This window comes from Oryza brachyantha, chromosome 6 (assembly GCF_000231095.2).
Source record: "Oryza brachyantha chromosome 6, ObraRS2, whole genome shotgun sequence".
Classification (NCBI taxonomy): Eukaryota; Viridiplantae; Streptophyta; class Magnoliopsida; order Poales; family Poaceae; genus Oryza; species Oryza brachyantha.
Window position 1 is genome coordinate 19,971,042 of NC_023168.2, and position 21,906 is coordinate 19,992,947.

Sequence of the window (21,906 nt, forward strand, 5' to 3'; positions counted from 1 at the left end):
TCTACCAAATTTCAGTCAATTTTAACAATTTTTTGTAGTGTGAACATGAGTTTAATAATTCTATTTCTGAGTTTATACGTGCTAAAGTGCGCAAAGTGTGCATGACAGCAAGAAGGATCCATCCATGGATCTAGGTTCTTAAGGTAAGAACTATTTAACCCATTTAAAATTTAGGAACACCATTTTAAATTTATTAAAGCATATTATGAATAGATTGAAGTGGATAAACGGATTGAACCAACCGATCCTACCCTAAAACTCAATTAAAGGCATCCGAAAGCGATTTGGGCAAGAAACTGAACCGTACGAGATACCCCCAAGTAGGAACAGAACAGCCAGCAAACGACTTGGAGTCGAGAAAGCGATGTGGAAGTAAAGTATGGATCTTCCGTTGGGTGTCATAAATAATTTTTGGGGCTTCTAACCGAAGCTTCCATGGAAACTTTGGCTAAAGGATGTGTGACACTTCGTCTTGTTACGGCTAAAAACGTGCCCAGCATGGGCGACCAAAAAACGGGACACGAAACTTCTTAATCGTGACCACAATCAGACCTAAGCAAGTCAGGTCGACGCAGCAGAGGAGGTCCAACGAACATTACGAATCCTGTTAGAACTTCACCCTATAAAACTCAAAATCGTGAATCGCTCTCCTGACCAAATCAAAGTCTGAGTTTGTCGTGAAGTTCGTAGAACTTCCCAAGAATCATGGGTTGATCGAAGCTGCCCATGTCGGAGTTCAAAATTTACAGTATGGTTACATAATATTACAGTGTGATTGCCACTATAATCATAGTACTTTTCGGTTCCAATATATAAGCATTTGTAAGATTCAAATTATATATCACAGTATAAGTATTTCTGTATTGGTTTTTCATGATTTCAAAGCAATCAGATGCTTAAAAATGAATATAATTAATTCAAAATGTAAAAATTGATCAATGAAGTGACTAAACAAGAATTTTTAATATTTTCTTAGTGTATGGAAAATAATCTAAAAATAAATATATTTTAAAACAAATACATATATATACACATATTATATTATATAGTCTATGCTAAATTGCAAAAATTATCAATGAATTTATATTTGACAAAAAAAATGCAGCATTAACAATGGTATGTCCGCCGTAGTCCGTAAGTCATCGATTAGCTGTTAAAAAAAAAAACAAGCCCTGCTATCCACGCAACCCGCCCTCCGACACCACCCGAAACCGTGACGTGATACGCATCACCCAACCCAACCCCAACCCAACACTCCCGTCCCCGCGTACTAGGCACGTACACGTCACCGCGTCGGCGCGGCTCCGCCCCGAAACCCACACGGCCCACACGCGCTCGCGCTCCCGCTCCCGCTCCCGCTCCCGCTCCCGCCGACCACCGAACCGACCCGACCCGAGCCGAAGCGCCCAGGAAGCCCCCCCCGCTCGCTCATTCCAGCCCACGCCCAACCTGTCTCTCCTCCGCCCCACCCCGCGTCCGTGACCGTGCTGAGATCCCGCGCAACGAGACGAGTACCACACCACATCCTTTTCTCCTCGCGCCCTCCCCCTCCGCAACTTCTCTGAAACCAACCTCCCCTTCCCTTCCCCTCCCTATTTATTCCCCCTCCCCCTCCTCCTCTCACAAACGCATCCCATTCATCTCCGTCTCTCCTCGCAAGCATCGGCAAGAACCAAAAACCAATCAACCAATCGAATCCACCACTCGATCGATCATGGCGGCGGAGCAGAGGCAGATGCAGCAGGCGGGCGCGGGCGCCGGGGTGGGGTTCGAGGACTACCTGCCGGTGATGGCGGAGCGGCTCGGCGAGGAGGGCCTCATGCAGGAGCTGGCCAGCGGCTTCCGCCTGCTCATGGACCCGGCCTCGGGCCTCATCACCTTCGACAGCCTCCGCCGCAACGCGCCGCTGCTTGGCCTCGGCGGCATGTCCGACGACGACCTCCGCGGGATGCTCGCCGAGGGCGACTTCGACGGCGACGGCGCGCTCAGCGAGATGGAGTTCTGCGTCCTCATGGTCCGCCTCAGCCCCGACCTCATGGACGAGCCGCGCCGGTGGCTCGACGACGCCGTCTCCCAGGCCTCCCAGTTCCTCTTCACCAGCTAGATTATTAGCTTCGACATGGATAGGAATCTTCTTTTTCTTCTTCTTCTTCTCGTTGTTCATAGCATGAGGATTCATCATCGAGGCACTGCTCATTGGTTCACGGATTCCATCACAAATGTGTACTACTCATGTACTCTGCTCGTTCTTCGCTCCCAGCTGGAATCTGAATTAATTGATCAGCAAGCTTCTTCTTCTTCTTCTTCTCGCAACTCTCCATGCATCCGTACCACAACGCATTACACAATCAGCCGATCGATTCACAGATTGGAGCCAGTATGACCAATTTGGCAAACGGTCGTCGTCCTCCGAAGACTCACTGTATCAGCAAGTACTACTTCTTCTTCTTCCACACTTCCACTCATTTTCTTCCTGACGTGCTAAGACTAACCAGGCATTAGCAGCCTCCGCTTTCCGGTGGTGGTGGTGGCGACGGCGAGGTCAAACCCGCGGCGAAGAACAAAACGCCCGATTCAACACGGCGAAGGCGGCGATGTCAAAATCGTCAATTTTCACTGGCGCTTCGTCACTCGCATATATAGCTAGTGTGTTTTACCCGGTCTCGCTCAGATTGATCCGCTGCGTCGTCGGAGTTGCATCCAAATCATCAGAATTTTGAATTTTTTGTAATTTTTTGTGAGCAAAGGAATTTACGAGGTGGATATGAGAAGATTATTTTTCAGCGGTAAGATGGGCCGGGAGCTTCCGAAAAGGTGGCCGGAAGCTTCAAAAGCCGCAGGGAGATTGCGGGAGAAAAGGAGCCGGAAAGCGACGGATTTTGATCTCCAGGTTCGTTCGTTCGTTCGATTGCCTCCTCCGCGCGCATCGCGGTCAAAACAACGGTATCTCACCCCTGCACCACCGTGCCAGTATGCCACTGTACTCTTACCCTCTATTTATATATAAGTTAGAATTTACATTTTAAAAGATGATCATAAGATTATTGTAGTTTTTTTTACTAAAAGTTTATTTTATAACATTTGATTTTGAATTAATTAGTAACTACATGTATATCAAAGTCTTATCAATAATTACTTTTTTTCACAAATAAGTTGTATGAATAAGCATAGGTAAAAGAAAAACAATTGGAGCTGTTTTTTCACTGGTGCTATCACCATCGTGCTCATGTATCAACGGCATTCGTCACCGTAGTAACATAACCTATTTATTATTTTTCAATCATATTAAGAAGATAAACTAAATTTAGGTTTTACCACTAGCTTTATCCTATAATAACTTTATTTTTCGATTTCTGTATCTAAAGTAAGTTTGACCATTTATCTTATTTGAAAAAATATAAAAAACTTTAAAAAATTAGTCAAGCATAAATTATTATTCATGTTTTATCATCTGGTAACAATAAAAATATTAATCATGAATAAGATTTTAAATAAGATGAATAGTTAAAATATTATATTAAAAACTAAAAATAAATTTAATATGGGATGGAGGTAGTATTCCTCTATGATTTCATTAAGAAAACATTTGAATGCGAGTTTTACCCCATATCGGAAATGTGAACCCTAGGCTTCACACGGAGTTTCCTCCGGTTGACTCTCTACTGCCAACCCAGTACAATTTTTTCTTTCCTTGTGTACCATGCGTACATATAGTACTCCCTCCCGTTACTTTTAGAGGGTGTTCAATTGGTGAAATAAAAATTTTTGGATGTCACATTAGACATTTGACTGAACATCGAAAGAGATTTTCGGACACGAATAAAAAAACGAATTTTACGGTTGGACTGTAAATTGCAAGACGAATCTTTTAAACCTAATTAATCTATCATTAGTGCATGTGAGGACTGTAGCACTTATGGCTAATCACGTACTAACTAGGCTCAAAAGATTCATCTTGTGATTTCTTACATAGCTGTGTAATTAGTTTTTGATTTTATCTATGTTTAATACTCTATCTAGGTGTTCAAAAATTTGATGTGATGTTTTTAGGCGAAAATTTTTTGGAACTAAACAGCCCCTTATATTATAGGACACAAAAACTAATAAGCGGTTAATAAGTGATTTAGTGCAATTCTGTTGTCTGAAACGCCGGATAATATTGACTAGGGAGGGAGAACCATAGTACGTGCGTGTTTGATTTGATGCGATATCGGAAGCGTGTGCGTGTGTGGGGGGGGGGGGGGGGGGGGGGGCGTCAGCGTGGCTTGCTCCGGGGATATTTTTGGCCCAGCGCCGACGGCGACTTGGGGAGATCGATCGAACGTGGAGGTGCAGCGAACCGGCCGGAGACCCGTCCTGACGTTTCTTGGCGCCGGTGCGGTGAATTCACCCGGGATGTATCCCGGGTGCGTTGCACTTGAACTGGCCCACATTGATCGGACGATGAATTGATGATTGGTTCAGTGATCTCATGGAGCTGATTGATGTGGACGGGAGTAGGATTCCCGGTAGATGCTGAGGTGTCCACCATGAACTGTTGCCAGGTCATGAGCTGTTGCCGGCTTGGCCTGGCTCCTCGACATCTTCTAATGTTTGGCATTACTGCACTGATCTGCCACGCCTTCGAAATGGTCACTATTTTATCAGTAAATCCGTTGGGTGATTGGCACTGAGCTGTGCTGCCTGTGCACCTACCCTCACGGCAGGCAATTTCTCGGTTGTTCTACTCTCCTCTCAACTTGAAGTGTTCGAGAGAAAAAAAAAAAAACCTGCTGCAACCTGCCTGCTGCGCCTAAGATTCTCGGCACGATGTCCCCCTGCCGGTGGCGGCAGCGCCCGCGGCTTGCGGCAGGGCGCAGCCGCAGCGGCATCATCTGATTAATCCACCACCAGATCGATCGATCGGCTCGGCCACGCCACGAATAAACTTGGCCGGTCAAAGCAACCGCACGCTGGGCTTGTGTTCTCTCCACGCCGTGATCTGTCGACGCACACGTGACCCTTGCCTCCCGTGAGAAAGAAAACTCACGATTTTAAAAATATAAATATTTTCAAGATTCAAATTTACACTATAACACAAACATTCTATATTGATTGTCATGGTTTTAATCATTTCAACGATTTTAGAGCCAAAAGATGCCCAGAATTCAAAATTTTAACCACTAAAGCAACATGAAAAATATATTTTTCATATTATATGATAAATAAACTATAAATATTTATATTTTAAAACATAATTAGTATTAAAGGTTTTGTTAGTGCAAATTGGGTGGTGATCAGAGTCAGATTGAGTCAGATTGGTGAGCTGTCCATCGCGAGGAGGCACAGCTGTGAGCTGCTGTTGTGGCCGCTACACGGTGCTGTTCATTTCTAGAATTTCTTGCAGCTGCTACTGGCTTCTAGGATTCTTCTCTGCAACGTGCTTGCGTCGCCATGGCCGTTTTAATTAAGATGTGGCTGTACTTGTGATTAAATTAGCTTTGTTAACAAAGTGTGGTACCGGATCACGAGCTGCCGAGGTCAGCATGCAATGCATTGTGCATGCATGTCACAGCTAGGCCGGTCTCTCCCTGCACCACTGCTAGATCAATCAGTGGCAGTTCTAATGATGTGGAGTGTCAAGTTGATCAAGAATTAAGTATGAATATGGCATTGGATGCAGCATCTCCAGCGGTTAAGGTTGTGTTAATTTATCAGTTTTTTTTTCTCATGTTTTTCCAATGCTTTTACACACATGCGCACATTTTAACTACTAAACGAAAAAATGTTTTAAAAAAAGTTCATCTTCTTAGCTTTCTATACTAGAATTTTAACTTTATAATATTTAATTTTATTGTATATATTAAATAGATATCATAAAAATTAAATAACCTTTCATCATTCAATGTTAAAAAAGAAATGCAACTGGGAGGTGGTGGAGACGAAGGGCACAACATTTTCAGTCTGGTGTCTCCTGACCAGCAGCAACCGCTGCCTGCGCAGCCTGTGCTTAGCTGCTCTGTCTGCTTGCGAATCACCGTTGTTTTGCAGACATGCCACATAATAATGTGCTTCGCTACGAAGTTGGCAAGGTTCCTATGCGCGCGCGCGCATGCTGCATCTGCAAGCGTGGAGATCGAAAGAATCCGATTCTAGTCGATTGAATTTGATCTGGCTGTGCTTGGGGACAGCGTTGCTGGCTTGTTCTTATCCCCAGGATCATCTGCTGCTCAGCAAACGATCCACGCTTGTCCATAAACAAATCAATATTACTTGCAGATCGATAATAGCAGTGTATTTTTATCTTTTCGTTTATGCTTATGTTTATAAACCAAAATTTAAATTTTTAATCTTAAATCTAGAGTTGATTTTAATATTTTTTCACCAAAGTTTATTTTTCAATCTTAACTTATAAATTACTAAAAATATGTATATAAAATTTTTATTGTCAACAATCACCCCGGTAGTATCATTTCTCTCTCTGTGGCGAGCTGAAATTGCAGTTGCCTCGGCCTTGACCCAGCTGTTACACGATTCCGATCAAAAAGGCCTAGAAACTTAACCGGAGGAGAGTGCAACACACGACGCTTGTTCACTATTATTGCCATTTTCAACCACTAGCTAAATTACCTACGCATAAAATAAAATGCATTATAATATTATCTAAAATAAATACAAATATAATTTTCATGATAGCTTTTTCTATAGAAAATATTCATCATAATTTTATTTTATACGTGGACATCTATTTAGATTTAATTGTTTATTAATTTCAAGAAGTTCAATGGATAATTTATAAAATTTACAAGAAAATAAATGTGACCGCTATATATTCTTTTAAAAGAGATATAAATTCTTAATTTTAGTATTGATAAGACAACAGACTAAACACCCAACTGCCAACATAACCTTACCAAATTTTGGCATTTTGGAGTATTCTACTTATAAAAGTTTCACTAAAATTTGGTAAGGTTGGGTGGTACTAGGAGTACGGCAGATTGGGATAAAACCCTACTCCTAAACCTAAATATACATTAAAATTATATTTCAAAGTTTGAGAAAATGAAAGATAAAAGATAAATTTATATAAATTGTATAAATTCAACCCTACTCTTGAATAAATTCTAGTTCTGCCCCGGTAAGGCCTCCCTGCAAACATGATCCGCCATTTTCAAAATTTGATACTACTGAAATTTGGTATGATTTTTTTGAACAATGAAGTGAACAACAAGCTATCAGCTTCCCAACCTTAAGAATAATTGGCTAAAGACGGAGGCACAGTAGGTTCGCTTCGTGGTCACTGTCACGCAATGGCGGTGTTTCTTTTTCAGCTAAAGATAAAATATGAATATTATATGATTTTTATGATAGTCATTTAATGGTGTAAATTATGAAATTAGCTACTATAAAGTTGGAAATCTATTTTAAAACGGTGAACTTACTGGGACATTGCAAGCCCGCAAGGCTTCTCTTTCAAGAAAATGGCCCACTTGCAAATTGACGGCCCATATCCGCACGACCTGAGGCCCAGCCCACTCGGAAATTGCAATGGGCCGCTGCAATTAGTGGCAAAGCAAGCGCACGGCAGCTTAATCACGTCCAAATCAAGAAGAGCTTTTCAGCTGTGCGCCGGAGCACTCATCGGAGAAGGACGAGAGCGACGCGCCGTCGGCGAAAACCTTCAGCGACACCGGGACCGGCGGCACGTCGAAGCTGATGACGCCCTCGAGCGCCTGCACCACCTGCTCCATCGCCGGCCGGTTCGCCTCCTCGTCCTGCACGCACCAGCAAGCCACCCTGCACGCCCGGTCGAGCTCCCGCAAGTCCGCCTCGCCGTCGAGACGCTCGTCCAGCAACCCGGCGACCTCCCCTTCCCGCACGCTCCTCGCCGCCGCCAGCGGGAAGTACTCCGAGCACGGGCCGGACCACCGCGCGTTCCTCCTGCCGGAGACGATCTCGAGCAGCACCATCCCGAAGCTGTACACGTCGGCCTTGGCGGTGATTGGCACGCCGGAGATCCACTCCGGCGCGAGGTAGCCGATGGTGCCGCGCACCGTGGTTAGCACCCTGCTGAAGTCCCTCCCGACCAGCTTGGCGAGGCCGAAGTCGGCGACCTTCGCCACCAGCGCCTCGTCGAGCAGGATGTTCTCCGGCTTGATGTCGCAGTGGATGATGCGGTCGCGGCAGCCTTGATGCAGGTAGAGCAACCCCCTCGCCGCGCCGAGCGCGATCTGGTACCTCTCGCCCCAGCTCAGCACGGCGGCGCCGGGGGACTTCCCGCCGAACAGCGCCCTGTCCAGCGAGCCGTGGGGCATGTAGTCGTAGACGAGCAGCCGCTCGCCACCGCGGCCGGAGCAGAAGCCACGGAGGCGGACGAGGTTGACGTGGTGGATCGTGCCGATGGTGCGCACCTCGTTCCTGAACTGCTTGTCGCCCATGTCGCTGGCGAGCCCTTCGAGCTTCTTCACCGCGATGGAGACGCCGCCGGGAAGCTTGCCTTTGTACACCGACCCGAAGCTGCCGCCGCCGAGCTTCTCCGAGAAGTTCTTGGTCGCTGTCCTCACGTCGCTGAACCTGAACGCCACCAGGTTGCCACGTTCTAGTGCTTGCGTGAATCTCAAGCTCTGTCTCTTCCTCGACATCCAGAGCAGAACGACCGCCATGGTGGATAGAGCTAGGATCAACGCAGCTGCGGAGCTGGCGCATGCCAGAGCTACCGTCTTCTTGCTGCTCTTCGAAGCCACGTCCATGGCGGACAACCTGACGTAGAGATTGCCGGAGCCGGCAGCCTCGTCGGTCCGCCGCTGCAAGTTGAGCAGATCGCCGTGCCACAGGGCGCAGCCATCGCCGTAGGAGTAGGCGTTACAGCTGCAATCCATCAAGCAAGCCGACCTGCAGTCTGGATCGCTGGATGCCTTCACACGGGATGGATTCTTCGGCGGTGAGACACCGGCGATGAGCAAGAAGTCGTCGTCGTCATCGTCCTCGTCGCCGGTCGCCGCCGATGTGTTCGTGCTCGTGCTCGCACACCGCAATGGAGTGTTCCGGTGACAACCCTTCGTGTGGTCTCCTAGATCCCACTCATCCGGTGCGGCGGCGCGGAAGCCGGAGAGGCAGCTGCAGAACGGCTGGCTCTTCTCGTCGCAGACGGCGAACGCGCCGCAGACGGCGTGGACGTCGCACAGCCGATGCGGCTCCGTCCAGAGGAGGATCCACTCGTCGGCGGACGGCACCCACGTGAGCTGCGTGATCTGGCCGGAGACGCTGACGACGAGCCTGGAGATGATCGCCGGGTCCTGCAGCGAGTAGGTGAAGTAGCTGGCGTTGGCGTCGGACACGAACTCGAAGTTGTAGATGTAGTGCGACGTCATCTCCGGGATGCCGGCGAAGATGTCGCCGTTCCACTCGCCGCTGGCCCAGTACGGTACCGTCCTGTTCCACAGGATGAAGTACTGGCTGGTCCCGGCCGGGTCGATCCCGAGCGAGAACACGCCGGGGGCAGGGTCGCCGGAGTTCTTCCAAGCGGTCAGCACCTGCGCCTCGCCGGTGACCTTGTTCAGCCCGAGCCGCCCTCCAGGGAGCCACGTGTCGGCAGGGTGATCCATGCTCTGCCACAGCACGACCTCGTCGTCACCGTCGACCTTGCGCCGGAGCACGAGGTTTCCGGTGTCCAAGATGACGGCCACCGTGCCGTTGGCGCCGCCGGCGCCGGAGCTGACGTTCGTGGACCAGACTAGCGCGTTGGCTTCGTTGATCAGCACTAGGTTGCCGTCGGCCGCTACGACGAACCGCGACGAGGCCGGGTCGGCGACCGGCGCCGCTCTGTTCGCGATCCAGACCGGCGTGCATGGCGACACGGCCTTCTTGTACCATATCCCCACGTAGTAGTTGCTGCTCCGAGACGACGACGACGACGACGTCGCATTGCTGTTAGCTACTGGTGGTCGGAAGAAACCAACCTCAAAGCTACCACCTTTCGACACGACGGTCCGGCTGCCGGAGACGGGGGAGGTGGCCGAGATGGTGTCCGACGCGAAGCATCGCGGTGAGATGCAGAGGACGGCCGTGACGAGGAGCTGCACCTGCACGGCGGAAGCCATTGATGGTGCAATTGTGCAACAAGAGAGTATGAAGAAAGTGCACATATGGCGACAGAACTGCACGTCCCATAATCCATACTTCTGTCTTATTCGTTAAAATTTATAGCTAAAATTTATAACCTCCGTTTCATATTATAATTCTTTCTAACTTTATTTAAATGTATTTATTGATGAATATATATGATTTATATATATGTGTCTAGATTCATTACATCTGATGAATCTAATGCAATGATAGAAAGACTTACATTGCGAGGATGAAGTAACATTTTATTGTTGTTAGGTATGAATGTTTGCTATATTTGTAAACGAAAAATAATTTGTAAATAAAAATATGTGTATATATATATATATATAACGATCTAAAATAAAGACTACAAATAAACTTCAGTGAAAATCTAAAATTAACGCTGAATTTAAGATTAAAAATTTAAATTTTAGCTAATAAGTATAAATATAAATAAAAAAATAAAGGTGTTAAAAATAAGCGGTGCTAAATTTATCATTCACCCCTTGCAAATATTACGAAAAGGGAGTAATCTACCCTCGTAAAAATGACAAAAGTTAAAGTTCCCTCCGAGCAGGGGAGAAGGCTCAAGATCTGGATCACCTTGCCTATCTATAGTTATTTGGGTCTTAAATGCTAAACTGTGATATGACTTGCAACAGTATAGGATAGTGACGCCTGTTCTAGAGACTTTGTCAGACTATACTTTCTAGTCTTATTTAGATTTATACAATTATATATATTTATTAATTAGTAAATATAGATAAGGTTAAAAAGTCATACAATATGAAACGGAGTTACGGAGGTAGTAACATTTAAATTTTAATATTAAATTTAACACAAAATTTTAAATTTTTTTCCATCGTAGCTTATTTTCAGCTTTAAGTTTTAGATTGCTAAAAACATATATATAAAGGTTTCATTTAGATATTATTTTTATTTGTAAATATGTCTTTTCAGAAGTAAATTTTAAGATTTTTCACCGTAGCTTATTTTCTAGATTTAATTTTTAATCCCAATATAAAAGTTTTACTCATATATTATTTTTTATTTATAAGTATGTCAGTCGATTTTTTTTCTCTGAAAAAAGCAAACAATCTAGGTTTAAGATTCTTCCAGAATGATTCCAAAACTTTGGTGCCTACCAACGCCAGTGATTAATGTGCGTGTTCCTTCACGATCAATGATGTTCTGCAATCAGAACAGTGCATTTGACCACACATCTGCAGCCTGCAGGTCGATGAATGGCGCCGTTTTGCTTCTGTTCCTGTATTTAGGCCCATGGATGAACTCTGCAAGGCGGGCCAATAAATTCCGAAAGGGCATCTCAAACTTTATGGGCCGGCTACTGCAGAGCCCGTCATGGGCCGGCCCACAATTAGCCCAGCCCAGCCCACGCCACCATCTCCACTTCGTCCTGCGACGCAAACCCTTCTTCCGGTCGCCGCCATGGCACGCCTGCTCCCTGCTCGAGCTCTGCCTGCGCCACGGCGGTCGAGGGGAAGAACTCCGGTGGAGGGGGATGTTCGCCGGCAACGACAGTTCCGTCCATTCCCCAACATTTCCCTATTGGTGGTCTTCTTGGGGCTAAATAGACGTGAAGATTGCGATTGTTTTTTTTTTTTCTAGGAGGGGGGAGATGCTGCGCGTGCATCGCCGTGATTTGGGAGTGCTGCGGCGGCGCAATACCGTATTGGGTTGCGGCCTCGGTTGCACTGGCGGCGGTGTATGGTACTCGTCGTCTTCGTCGGCGAGGGCGTGGAGGAAGCCGGAGGCGGGGTGGATGAAGCTCAACTTCGACGGGTCGTCCAAGCACTCGACCGGGATCGCGAGCATCGGCGGCGTGTACCGTGACCACGACGGCGCGTTCGTGCTCGGCTACGCGGAGCGGATCGGCACGGCGACGAGCTCCGTCGCGGAGCTGGCCGCGCTCCGGCGGGGGCTCGAGCTGGCGGTGCGGAGCGGGTGGCGGCGCGTCTGGGCAGAGGGGGACTCCAAGGCGGTGGTCGACGTCGTGCACGACCGCGCCGAGGTGCAGTCGGAGGAGGACCTGAGGCTGTGCAGGGAGATCGCGGCGCTGCTCCCGCTGCTCGACGACATGGCCGTCTCCCACGTGCGCCGCGGCGGGAACAAGGCGGCTCACGGCTTCGCCGAGCTCGGCCACAGGGCGGCGCGGCCGCGGGTGTGGCGCGCCGCGCCGCCCGACGAGGTGCTCTGCTTCCTGCGGCGAGACGCCGATCGCGGCTAAAATACAGTTACTGACTAATCTAATTTATTGAACTCTCCAAGTGGTTTTTAATCCGTGAGATCGATCGTGATTCGTTGACAGGCTAACCACGCGTAACTTATTGATTTGTGCAGGCTTTCAAATTTGTCCTCTGCTTATGCATATAAGTTTTGAAAATTTCAATCATAAATTTAGGTTTGATTTTGGGTTTACTTTTGCTTTAGCGCTAAAACACAAATATAAAATATTTATTTATAAATTATTTTTTATTTGTAAATATACTGTTTGTTTTTTTCCTAAAAATACGGAAGTATGATCCATTTGTATTTGTATTGTATACGCGAAATCCGTTTGATTTTGGGCCAGAGTAATTTTCCCATTCTGCAATTCAACCATGTACTCGTTAACAAGGAATGCCCAAATTATGAACGGGTGGTTCGCCTAAAAAAAATTATGCACAGGTAAATTCGCTTGTAGTGAATTGCCAAATAGACCAAGAGTAATTTGACTTGTTCAGCGGGTATTCGATGTTCACTCCGTGAAATTCTCTCCAATCTGCCGTGCTGTACAAGCCCGTGGGCCAAAGCTAAGCTCAATTCAAAGCCCACCATCTCTGGTGATGCTGACATCCTAACGTAAGGTCAACCTACTAGGGCAAATAATTGTGGTGCGTCTCAGGCTGATGCCACGCATCCTGAATTCCTGATTCGCATGGGAGAACGAGGCTGAAATGCTGGGTGAAAGTAGATCTGTCGTAGTACCAACGGCGGGTTTGGTTTGAAAAAAATTAGGTGTTAAATTGGAGGTTTTATCGGATATCGAAATGAGTTTTTGATATGAATAAAAAAATAAATTTTACGGCTTACTTGAAAAACACGAGACGAATCTTTTGAGTATAATTAATTAAGCATTAGCACATATGAGTTACTGTAGCACTTATAGCTAATCTTAGACTAATTATGTTCTTTCGGCTTATGATTCCCAATAATTGTGTAATTAGTTTTTATTTTATCTATATTAAGGCCGCGTTCGTTCAACCACTCTAACTTAACTTAACACCCTTGTTTTCCGCGTCCACGCTTTCCAAACTACTGAACGGTGTATTTTTTGCAAAAAATTTCTATAGGAAAGTTGTTTTTAAAAAATCATATTAATCTATTTTATATTTTTTAATAATTAATAATTAATTAATCATGTACTAATTTATTATTACGTTTTCTATGCTATTTTCCATGCCGGGTAAGTTAACTTACCCATGCCTCTACCGAACACAGCCTAAATGCTTTATTTAGATGTCTAATGATTCGATGTAATTTTTTAGCAAAACAAATTTGGAAACTAAACGGGCCTTAATTTTCTTTAACGAAATGAGGTGTATACGTATGTCTTTTTTCTTCTTCTGCACCATCTTGAATTTTGTTGTCTGCAATATACTTCGTACTACCAAAGTTTGATCTTTGTACATGTCAATTTGTAACAGGGCAGCGGCACATGCCTAGCGATGCTAGTACTGTAGTACAGGACCTGGACCTGTTTGGCAGCAGTACAAGCTTGATCTATCAAAACACGAAGGTAGCAGCAGCTGTAGTACCAGAAGTACGTACATAATACCACTTGCTCAAGCTTGCATGCATCCAGTGCTTTCCAGAGTGCACACTATTATATAACGAGATGCAGATCATGTCAGAGGGGACAAGTCGGTATGGAAACGGAGAATCAAATGCATCATTGAGTGCAGCGTTGATGAACAACGGCACGTAACCGGTCCATGTTCAGGCTCATCTGGTCGGTCATCAGATGATCACCCGCGCTGCACTCAATCATGCGTTTGCCATCTGCGGCGTGCAACTACCATCAAGTTATGGTAGCTATGGTTAGAACTAAAGATTCTTTTTTGTTTGCTGCAACAGATGATGAATGAGCCATGGTTAGAAGTACCTAGAACCAAAGATTCTTTTGTTTTTGCGGCAACAGATGATGGATGAGCCAGCAGAGAAGAGGTAATTAATTCGTGAAAAAAATCGCATCTTGTTGATTTTTACTCCACTTAGCAATCTTCCATCAAAATCAGATGGGAGTAGTACATGGAAACAGATCAAAGTACAAAAAATCCTGCAGCTATAGGCTCGATTTACACACCAGAAATGAGGAGAAACAAATTTTGGAAACGAAAAACAGTAGACGAAGAGCTGATCAATTAGGTCCCCAGCAGACGAGGTGATAAGCCTTCTGCAGCTTCTCCTCCTCCGACCTCTTTGACCTGGTAGCCCTGCCGCAGGCGGCGGCGGCGGACGCCGCGCCGCCGTTGCCGGCGCCGGTCTGCGACGACAGCGATACCGGGACGGCGCGGCCGGTGACCTGCTTGGCGGCGGCGGCGCGCTGGTAGAGCGACCGGAGCGCGTAGTCCCAGCGGCACAGCCCCGCCTGGTCCTTGAGCGCCTCCACGGCGCTCATGCTCGCCGTCACCACGAACGACGACGCCTTCTTGCTCAGCGACGAGCCGCTCATCTTCGCCCTCGAGCTTCCGGACGCTGTCTGTCTTCTTTCTTGTTGGGATGGCTTGTTTGTTATGGCAGTTGGCTTCTTGGTTGGAACTGAGCTGTGCTGTTGCGGCAATGGCGAGGCGAGGCGAGGCGAGGCGGGACGCGTTTATATACGGGGATCCGGAGGGTGGGGAGGGGCGGCAGCGAGGAAGGACGCCGTCACGCCGGGGAGAGGGAAAACGAGGGGCTCCGGCTGCTGGTTTAGGACGAGTAAACTACACACTGATTCCCAAAAACCAGGGTTGAGGGGGTTGGGTTAAGGTGCACCATCGAGTAGAATATTCTACGGCGCCGACCACACTGGTGTCACTGAACGAAGTCACAAATGATCTGAGATCTCAGAAAGGGTGCAGTCAGATTAGTAGGGAAAATAACTTTTGACCGCTCAGATTTTTTTTTGATAATTATTTCTGTCTTGTTTTTTTAACATGGACGTCACTGAATTTTTTGTTACAAACGTACCGAAGATTGAAATAGTAGTCTAATTCAATTTGGCGTGTGCAATTATGGGTTTAATGGTTTAAGATCTTGTTTTGGGATTATGATACAAAGGTCCAGTGAGATGATGAATTTCGCGAGATTTTGTGCAATATCAGAAAATTCTGCTCGAAACGAGATCTCAAACCATTTACTCGAACTAGTTTTTGCGTGAGGAAATTCCAACTAACTTTATGAAACTATTAATACGGGAGCTAGGATATAGTCATATATTACCATTCGTTGCTACAGGTCTCTCTCCACCCTCCCCTCCCCTCACCCAAAAAAAAACCCAAAAAAAAAATACAACATCCGTTTTTAAATGTAAGATGTTGAATTTTCTTTTTGACAGGTTGGACTCATTGAGAAACTACGTAAGTACAGAGTATCGTTTGTATATTTTTAAAACTAAATGATTAGTTATATATATTTTAAGCACATCTTATATTTCTTTGAATAAGAGCAATATAGTTTTATTCTTCTCTAAACAACGATACACAGAAGATGAGAGGTAGTTGACACGAAACATCACAAGGCTTGCAGAAAGCAATCCACCGATCCTTGTCTTATGTTTACCATGTTCATCAACCAACTGAAGCTTCAGAATCAGATTCTGCCGCCGGAAGAGCTGCACGCTGTATTCACAATCAGCGTACTCTCCACATCGCAACTGCTATTTATAAACAGCTGGAATGATCTCCCTTTGCGTGGATTCCGTTTGCTTTTAGTCTACTAACGAATACAGAATGAGGCTTTAGTAGTAAGCAAAATGGCTGGCACGCGACGGAATCAAGCCAATCAACAACTAACACACTTCTGTTCTAAAAAAAAAAACAACTAACACACTTCTTTCGTGCGTTAATAACAGGGTGATTGAATAAGCCAAACTACCAAACAATATATTTACCAACTAAAAATAATCTATAAGTAAAAGTTATATATATATATATATTTATATTATTAACGAGGTAAAAGGTAAGACGAAAAAATACTATACGATAGAGAAAACTAAAATAAACTTTAAATTTAAATTATAACTTATTAAGTATACTTAATAAATAGAAACGAAATGAATACAATAGATTTCGATAAACACTGATAAAAAAGACGGCGCCACGAATATGCGCCGGCGGCGGTGATCCTCGGGGGTATCTAGAGGCAGCGCGTGGTTTCGCCGTTTTCGCTCGTGCTGTAGTGGGCAGCATGACATGGTGCGCCGCAGCGAACAACTCGAACACGTCCTCCTCGTAACAAAAAAGAAAAAAAAACAGAAACAAAGACAGAGACAGGGCGAGAAAAATAGAACGGGGCCATGCTGTCGCTGGGCTATTCGCGCTGCACCGACGCGACGCGGGGAGAAAGGAACAGAGCAGCAGGTGCAACCCCCCCTCCCCCCGCGCCGCGCGAACCCACCACCGGTTTGGAACGAAACGGGCGTTTTTTTCGCTGGGTCCGCGCGCGCGTTTTCGCCTCGTCGTGCGTCTAACGACGGCTCGGGCCCAAATCCGTGGTCGCTCCCGTCCACCGTTTCACCCGGTCGCAGCCCCCACCGCACGAACGCTAGCTTCGCAGTCCATGCCATGCCTCCACCCCGCGACCTGGCACGACGTGCTCCACCCGTTGGCCGAGCCGAGGGCCCCGGCCGGGGCCGTCCACCTCACCGCACCCCATGGCTGACAAATTTTCTCACCCTTCTATAAAAACATCTCGGAATGGGCAACCATGTGGCTAAAATCTAAGCTAGTAGCGTCCGTCGTTGCACACGAGATTACTTGCGAAAGCGCGCTGCACGCTAGCTTAGCTCGTCATCAGGTGGGCATCGGCGGCGATGTGCAACGGGCGGGACTGCAAGCGGGAGTCCGCGCTCCGCGCGGCGTCGCTGCTCCGGGAGCGCGACGGCGGCGCCAAGGGCGATGAGCGGCAGCCTTCGGTGGACGGCCGTGGCCGGCAGGCGACGGAGGCGGCGACGACGACGGTGAGGACGAGGGCGAGCGCGAGCGCGTGGGAGGCGGAGGTGCGGAAGCGGCAGCGGCAGCAGCAGCAGCGCGCGGCGGAGGAGACGGAGATCATGAAGACGGAGAAGATCATGCACCTGCTGCTCTGGGGGCCAAACTGACCCACCCCGCCGGCACGCACGCATGTGTCTCTCCTCCTCCTCCTCTGCTCCCGGAAGCTAGCTAGCTTTTTGCATTGTACTGTACAAACCATGATGGGCTATGCCTGGCAACTTGGCATACTTGTTTATTTATTTCTGTTTCTCTTGTTTGGCAAGCTGCTCAATGTTCTCATTATTTGATCTGCTTACTCCACAACTTGGATGATCATAGTGCCTGGCACTGGCAGCCTGTGTTTTGCATTAGGTTTTAGGCCTCATTTGATTCAAAGAAAATTCATAGGTTTTTTAAGGATTCTATTTATATAGGAATTTTCTTATAAAATCCTTTGAATCAAAGAAATAAACCCTATGAAATCCTATAAAATTCCTGTGGAATGCCTTTTCCCCTATAAGTTTTGGAGGAAATTTAACAAGACGTAGAATCTCATAGAAAAAATCATGTGAGTCTTTATCTCTCTTCAAATTCATGTGTTTTTCCTGTGGTCCAATCAAACGGTTATTTTTTTCGTTTTTCATGTGTTTTGTAATTTTTTGTTTTACACTTACATTTCATTTCTGACCGAATACTGTGTTTTTTCTATTTGCCTGATTTTTTTATTTTCATGATTTAAAGGACCCTTACTTCGTTTAGAAAAAAAGATGAGCTCATCTGCGGAGATAAAATAAACAGAGAGGAAGAGAAAGATCATCTAGGATTGTGACTCGTGAGATACGATACGGGCCAGGTATGCCTGAACATGCTGTGCTTGTTCATGCGTGACGTCCTAAAGCGAAGTCATCAGTATTAAAAGATTGGGTCGGAAAGGGAGATGAGTTGCCGAGTTGTCATATAAAATTTGGGCTTTTGCTAATTTCTTCGAGCCTTACCACGCTTTAAGTGGGCCTGTTTTAGCGGCCCAGGAACTGCGTTAAAGAGAAAAAGGCTTCAGCTCAAGACTTTTTTGAAAGATGACAGATGATTGATTTTATTTTTTATATTTATTTAATAGTATAAATGATAAAATTAATTGCTGTAAAATTAAAAATATGCTTTAAAATAAGACAATAACCTTTTATATAAAATTTTTTTAATAAAAATATACCATTTAGCACCTTCCATTTGGCATTTGCGACTATGACGTGACGTGCGAAGAACAAATGGGCGAGTTTGTAATTTTTCTCCTCTCAAGACGAAACGCCCTCCGAGACACTGCTCTTTGTTGAGTTGTTCCCTTTGCTTTCGTGGGTTTGTGCATTCGTGCAATTTACGGCTCTAATTTGTATGGGAGCTGCACTCGATGCCTCGATTAAACAACGTTACAAACGTAAGTATAAAGAAACCATACTCTACTACTAGCATAGTACACACAACAGTATATATTAGTACTTCCCTTTTGAAATATAGCGCGTGATTGTTTCCAATAAAAATTTGATGAACAAATACTCTGTTAAAATCTAATTCTTATGATATAATATTTATATTCAAAAGTACTTTGTTTATGTGATATATTGTCAGTTGTTAGAATTGATCATTACTATTTCAATTTTAATCATTAATAAATTTCAAATGATTAGCCGAAGCTGCATGCTTAGTATTTATACATTACGTGTCACTAATATAACGTGTTTTTAGACATACATAATAATTTTTTAAGAACGAGTTGTCAAAGTTAGATAATTACCTATGCCATTTATTTGAAACTAGAGAAAGTATTAATAGAGTAATTTTGATCAAATTGTAATCATTATAAAATATAATATAATTTACATTTTAAAACTAAGTATTTTAAAATGGCGAGAGTACAGCGGGCACACGTAATCCCCGAAAATGAGATTAAATGTGTAAACAAAATGCGCTTTCAAGATCGAGAGAAGACAAGGAGCGGAGTTTGGTGGACGCGCACTTGCCACAACGTCTTTCGTTCCACCACTTGACTCTTTGCTAGCCCCACCCACTCCATGTCTCCTCATGTATTTTCTCCTTTTTTTTGAGAAAAAAATCCACCTGTAAAATATATAAGCGGCGCGCTCCCCTCCGCTCCCGAGTCCCAACGGTCGAATCTGACCTGGCTCTTAAACCCTCTTCCTCTCCCCCCTCCACGCATCATCCATCATCCCCTTCCCACAAATTTCAAAAGTTTCACTAATCGCGTGAGGGGGAGAAGGAATCCACTCGAATCGACCGATCGATTGATCGATCCAGGTGCGCGCGCGCGCGCGTCGATTTGCTCTGATCTCTGCGATTCGATTTGTTTGTTTGTTTGTTCATCGATTGTGTTTGCGATTGGTATCTGATCTCTGCGGCTGTCGCCGTCGTTGTTGTTGGTGTTGCAGGAGGAGGCGAAGGGGTTCGCCGGCGGCGACGATGGAGGAGGACCCGCTCATCCCGCTGGTCCACGTCTGGAACAACGCCGCCTTCGATGACTCCGTGTCTTCCAGATCGGCTTGGCTCCCCCAGAGCCCCGCCGTGGCGGTTGTGCGCAAGGGTGATAAGGAGAATCACCGCCCGGGGGTTGATGACGCCGCCGGCTGTGATGTAGAGGCTGAGATTGACCACATCGAGGCGGAGATCCTGCGGCTCTCGTCCCGGCTCCACCATCTCCGCTGCTCAAATCAGCCGGAGCCGAACCGCGACGCTGCTCCGATGAGGGAGATGGTCGCGAAGGTGCGGCCGCGGCCGAGGGGCCTCAGCCTCGGGCCCCTGGATGTCATCTCCATCTTCAACCGTGAGAAGCAGCCGCTGCGCTCCGGGCAGAGTTTGAAGCCCATCAGGCAGCCTTCGGCGACGACGCGCGGCAGGGGGCTCAGCGTCGGCCCCCTCGAGATCGCCGCCGCGAACCCTAGGGTGCCCGCCGCCGCGCAGCATCAGCAACAGAAACGCGCGGGCACCGCGCGGATCCTGAAGCCGATCAAGGAGCCTCCAGCGCAGCGTCGCAGGGGCGTCAGCCTCGGACCCCTGGAGATCCACCACGGCGTCGGCAGCAAGCCTGCTTCGGCGCGGGCCAAGCCGTTCCCCACAAAGCTCAATGCCATCCGAGAAGAAAGCCGACCCTCCAAGCAATTCGCGGTCCCCGCCAAGCCATGGCCGTCGAGCAATACCAAGCAGACGCTGGACTCCAAGCAAGGAGCAGCAGCAAGTAGAGCAAAGGCGAGGAGCACGAGCCCCAGGCCCAGGAGGCAATCCATTGGCAAGGCTACTGACACAAGGGGAGCCAACAAGGTGGTGGACGAGCTCAAGCCCAAAGGTGCGTCCAGTCAGAGCGGCAGTGCCACCGCCGCCGCTTCCACCGCCACTGCCAAGAGGCCGGCGGGGAGCTCCAAGATGAGGGTCGTCCCGAGCCGCTACAGCCTCACCCCTGGCGCGTCCCTGGGAGGAAGTGGAGCACAGGAGAGGCGACGCAAGCAGTCTCTGCCAGATTCATCGGGGGACGCAACCCAGAATGAGGAGATCAGAGCGAAAGTCATCGAGGCATCCAATGATCCACTCTCTCCTCAAACAATCGCCAAGGTCGCCGAGATGCTCCCAAGGATCAGGACCATGCCGCCTCCTGACGAGAGCCCTCGCGACTCCGGGTGCGCCAAGAGGGTCGCTGAATTGGTCGGGAAGCGTTCTTTCTTCACGGCCGCAGCCGAGGACGGCAACGCCATCCCGTCCTACAACGCGCGGGTGCTCGACGTCGAAGCACCCGAGGCAGCAGCAGAAGCTTGAGGAGAACCACCTCCACCTTCTTCTTGGCGAAAATTCCAAAGTGCCTGCTTAACTTGAGATAGCATTCGGTTGAGGTTCTTTTTTTGCAGGGGCGTGTTGCATAAATGGTCCGGCTACTGTTACAGTGTTACATTCATATGCCATGCTCTGTTTCCTCTTCTTCTTGTTTTATTTGTTTTTGTTTCTTTCTCAAGGCCTTGCTAGTCAATGTGTGCAAAGAGATAGTGTTGAGTCCTTCCTATGGTTTCTTGTTTTGGAATTTTAAGTGTGCTCTTTGGATTGAGATTTTGAGCAAGTACAGGATCATGGTGTGGTTAAAAATGGTATCCTTGCATTTTGAGTAAGTACAGTTGCTTTCTTTGTGCGTTGAGATTTCAAGAAAGTATCCAGTGAAAAACTGACCTCTAATTTTTCTCTCATAAATTTGTTAGGCTCTCCATAAATTAAGTTCAAGATTTACCTGCTTAAGGGATGATAAGAGCAATAAAAATTCATGAACCAGAACACAAATATGGGACCATGAGTCCAAATCACTACAGTTTCAGTTTGGGGCCCATGTAAACTGTCACAAATCAGATTGGTTCAGGCTGTGGATAAAATTACAGACCCAAAATTCAAGCCAACCTGGTGAATTTTGGCCCCTACAGAACATAAGCCTGGATCAGTCGTTGCTGGAGATTCACGTGCTTATCTTTAAGAGTATCACGGGATGAATGCCGGAATCGAAAGATAGGAGAAAGAAACAAGCTACAACCTGTTCTTTGTCTCA

At 46.8% G+C, this 21,906-nt stretch overlaps 5 protein-coding genes across 6 annotated transcripts; 3 read left to right on the top strand and 2 right to left on the bottom strand.

Moving 5' to 3' along the window:
• Positions 1-1,619: 1,619 nt before the first annotated feature.
• Positions 1,620-2,295, top strand: LOC102716421 (calcium-binding protein KIC-like). Its single transcript, XM_006656332.3, has one exon. It carries the CDS (start codon positions 1,715-1,717, stop codon positions 2,102-2,104), a length of 390 nt encoding a protein of 129 aa, XP_006656395.1. The 5' UTR covers positions 1,620-1,714; the 3' UTR covers positions 2,105-2,295.
• A 5,288-nt stretch (positions 2,296-7,583) lies between these two features.
• On the bottom strand, positions 7,584-10,079 carry LOC102714474 (G-type lectin S-receptor-like serine/threonine-protein kinase At2g19130). Its single transcript, XM_040525201.1, has one exon. It carries the CDS (start codon positions 10,077-10,079, stop codon positions 7,584-7,586), a length of 2,496 nt encoding a protein of 831 aa, XP_040381135.1.
• A 4,204-nt stretch (positions 10,080-14,283) lies between these two features.
• On the bottom strand, positions 14,284-15,052 carry LOC102715032. The gene has a single exon (XM_040525490.1). The coding sequence runs from the start codon at positions 14,819-14,821 to the stop codon at positions 14,507-14,509; it is 315 nt and encodes a 104-aa protein (XP_040381424.1). The 5' UTR covers positions 14,822-15,052; the 3' UTR covers positions 14,284-14,506.
• A 2,032-nt stretch (positions 15,053-17,084) lies between these two features.
• Positions 17,085-17,764, top strand: LOC121054792. Its single transcript, XM_040525509.1, has one exon. It carries the CDS (start codon positions 17,162-17,164, stop codon positions 17,447-17,449), a length of 288 nt encoding a protein of 95 aa, XP_040381443.1. The 5' UTR covers positions 17,085-17,161; the 3' UTR covers positions 17,450-17,764.
• Positions 17,765-19,428: 1,664 nt separating this feature from the next.
• On the top strand, positions 19,429-21,681 carry LOC102715315 (serine/arginine repetitive matrix protein 2). Of its 2 annotated transcripts, XR_001550493.2 has the most exons (3): positions 19,429-19,631; positions 19,763-21,477; positions 21,569-21,681. XR_001550493.2 is itself a non-coding variant. In XM_015838409.2 (2 exons), the coding sequence occupies exon 2, from the start codon at positions 19,794-19,796 to the stop codon at positions 21,135-21,137; it is 1,344 nt and encodes a 447-aa protein (XP_015693895.2). In that variant the 5' UTR covers positions 19,429-19,631; positions 19,763-19,793; the 3' UTR covers positions 21,138-21,558. The 2 variants fall into 2 exon arrangements, 1 of the variants encoding a protein (XP_015693895.2); XM_015838409.2 differs by lacking the exon at positions 21,569-21,681 and having other exon boundaries at positions 19,763-21,558.
• Positions 21,682-21,906: the final 225 nt, after the last annotated feature.

What these genes read in the sequence shown, in the direction of transcription:
- LOC102715315 (XM_015838409.2), top strand. Translation starts at nt 19,794, where the DNA reads ATGGAGGAGGACCCGCTCATCCCGCTGGTCCACGTCTGGAACAACGCC.
- LOC102714474 (XM_040525201.1), bottom strand. Translation starts at nt 10,079, where the DNA reads ATGGCTTCCGCCGTGCAGGTGCAGCTCCTCGTCACGGCCGTCCTCTGC.
- LOC102716421 (XM_006656332.3), top strand. Translation starts at nt 1,715, where the DNA reads ATGGCGGCGGAGCAGAGGCAGATGCAGCAGGCGGGCGCGGGCGCCGGG.
- LOC121054792 (XM_040525509.1), top strand. Translation starts at nt 17,162, where the DNA reads ATGTGCAACGGGCGGGACTGCAAGCGGGAGTCCGCGCTCCGCGCGGCG.
- LOC102715032 (XM_040525490.1), bottom strand. Translation starts at nt 14,821, where the DNA reads ATGAGCGGCTCGTCGCTGAGCAAGAAGGCGTCGTCGTTCGTGGTGACG.